Below are 2,641 nucleotides of genomic sequence, written 5' to 3'. Positions count from 1 at the left end.
GTTGGAACAGGTACCTTTATCTCTTACCTGTAATAGCCTCCACTTGTAAGTGTGAGTTACATGTAAGTCAGGTGTTTGTGACTTGGGAAATGCCTGTAGTTTTAGTTTAAGTTACAAAACATGGCCCAGCCACATCATGACTCTAATTAAGCTGGCCCCATTTTCAACTACTTATCAATCATCGTGGATAGAGTAGGCTGTGCACATGCAGAGATGGAGTCTCTGGGAATGTTCTGTACATTCTGTTCAATTTTACCGTTACTGTCAAATTGACCTAAGAATAGTCTACTAAACAAAAAGGTCATGGACAGTAGTGATTTTTTTTTTTTAAAGAACATATTTATCAACATAGCTGCTATTTGCAAATACCTTCTAAAATGTCATTAGATATGGCCCCGGGAAGTCTTTACTAAACAATAAGAAAGGATATATGGGCAGATACCTCTTTGGCGACAGTGTGCCAGTGAAGGTGGGTTTCGCAAACATCCATTCTCTCCTGGTGTAAGAATTTGCACTTGTCAGGAACGAGAAGAGCATCACTTACAAACTCACCAACTGCAAAAAAAGAAAACCACTTCTCATCAGTCGGTCTGCCAGCTGGAGTTCAGAGAAGTTATACATACAGTTTTTTGACTCCCAAGCAATCCAATCAGGACTCTACAGCCTTTAGAACTTTAAGGCCAGTCCCCTAAGCTGCCCAATTCTTTGTCACATCCACCTTCGTGGTTAAAATATTTCCTACATGTTGTAAGTAAGATCTTTCTTTAATTAATCTGAATTTCTTGCTTCAAAGTTAATCCATAAAAGATGGTTAATTGGAGAATTAATGTCCATTCAATTACAAGGAGGTAAAATATAAAGATTGACATTGTTAATGTTATCGTCTGGTTAGACAATACAAATCATTATCTACTGCTCTTTCTTGGCCATTTTAATCTGTTTATACACTAATAGAAATTTTAGCATTTTTCTACATCCTAAACAAAACCAACAAATAAAACTGTACATGCACATGTATATTACATATAGCATATCTATGTGATAATACATGAGAGAGTTCATCCAATTCAATTATGAAAATTGCTCCTCAGACTTTTGTTATATTTTAAAGAAAATATATATATCATGCAAATTATTTCTAGGCATGGCTTGTACAAAAGATACAAAAATACTACACAAAGTCCTATATAAACTCACATTCTAATCAGATAACAACAATATGACATGTAAGCTGTGAGCTTAACTTTTGTTTTGTTCTCTGCAGTATTCTTAGCTTTGAGCAGAGATTCTGCTCATGGTAGGCAATAAATATCTGTTGATGAATGAACGAGTTAAATGCTGTAACAGAGAAGAAGAGAAAGTACCAGGCCAACATAGTCTGTGAACAAATTTGCTTGGGTGCATTAGGAAAGACCACAAGAAGAAATAACATTAGATGTTAAGTCTGAAAAGATGAACAGCACCGCAGCATGTTGGAAATGAATGGAAGTTCCAGGATGTCAGGACAGTATCTATCTTGTCTATCATTCTATCCCTACAATTCCTGGCCTAGCACTAACAAATGACCACATTTGATGAGTAGACGGATAGGTGGGTGGATGGATGGATGGTTTGTGAGGGATATGTGACACAGTAGGGCCAAGAGGGAATGATGTGGTTCCAGCACCAGCCTCTGCCTGGGAGTGGGTGCTTAGTATTCTTTGGTTTCTTTCCTGCCAGGTGCCACCTACAACCTATGTGGGCACTATGTCTCATGATTCTTATACTCCCTGTGACACAGATTGTAATGCTGTAGCCACCATCCATCCACCTACTCACCATCTATACACCAGTCTTTAAGATGATTGATCATCTTAAAGATTTAAGAAATAGCAAGATGCAAGGCTTGTTCTCCCCTAGGATTTCCTTGGATTTTTACCTAAATATTATTTATTAAAATAAGTACATCAATACCCTGAGATATTGTCTACATTTGAACTAGAAACAGACTAATATTTAAACACCTTTAAGGGAATGAATGTTTCCCTTCCCCTTCTTAGGCCTTCGTCGCTCTTTATGTAGCCTTTCAGAAAATGCCCTGCAGCATACTGTGAAAGAAAAAAGTCCATCCCTGTCTTGGCTGGCGTGTGGACACCCACTTGCCTTGCTTTGCTGGAGTTGTGGGTTCATGTCTGTTCTTGACTAAGGACTGCAATGGCCTACTTGCAGTCTCCCTGCTTTCATGGTGGATGGAAGGAGGGATGACTGGAAGGAGGGATGAATGGGTGGGTGAGTAGAGGGAGGGAAGGAGGGATGGATGGTGAGTAGATGGCTGGCTGGTTGGATGGGTGGGTAGATGGAGGGAGGGAGGGAGGGATGGGTGGGTGGGTAGGTAGAGGGAGGCACGGAGGGATGGATAGTGAGTAGATGGCTGGCTGGATGAATGTGTGGATGGCTGGATGGTTGGATGGATGGATAGATGGTGGGTGAATGGAGGGAGGGAGGGGTGGATGGGTAGATGGAGGGATGGATGCATGGATTGTTGGAGGGAGTGATGGATGGTTGGGTGGATGGATGGATGGATGGGTGAGTTGTTGGATAGATGGAAGGAGGGATGAATGGATAGTTGGGTGGGTGGGTGGATGCATGGAGGGATAGAGGG

At 41.0% G+C, this 2,641-nt stretch overlaps 1 protein-coding gene across 4 annotated transcripts in view; it reads right to left on the bottom strand.

The window, feature by feature from the left end:
- Positions 1-2,641, bottom strand: part of APP (amyloid beta precursor protein) — a 272,685-nt gene that overhangs the window by 152,819 nt on the left and 117,225 nt on the right. For all 4 annotated transcript variants that reach the window (XM_023509699.1, XM_023509700.1, XM_023509703.1 and 1 more), the window contains exon 4: positions 443-555. In XM_023509699.1, coding sequence (XP_023365467.1) covers positions 443-555 — 113 coding nt within the window. The remainder of the gene's footprint in view (positions 1-442; positions 556-2,641) is intronic.

Source organism: Otolemur garnettii, unplaced genomic scaffold, assembly GCF_000181295.1.
Source record: "Otolemur garnettii isolate 467f Iridium unplaced genomic scaffold, OtoGar3 scaffold00009, whole genome shotgun sequence".
NCBI lineage: Eukaryota > Metazoa > Chordata > Mammalia > Primates > Galagidae > Otolemur > Otolemur garnettii.
The sequence above is the reverse complement of the archived record's forward strand: the minus strand, read 5'-3'. Positions and strand labels throughout refer to the sequence as shown.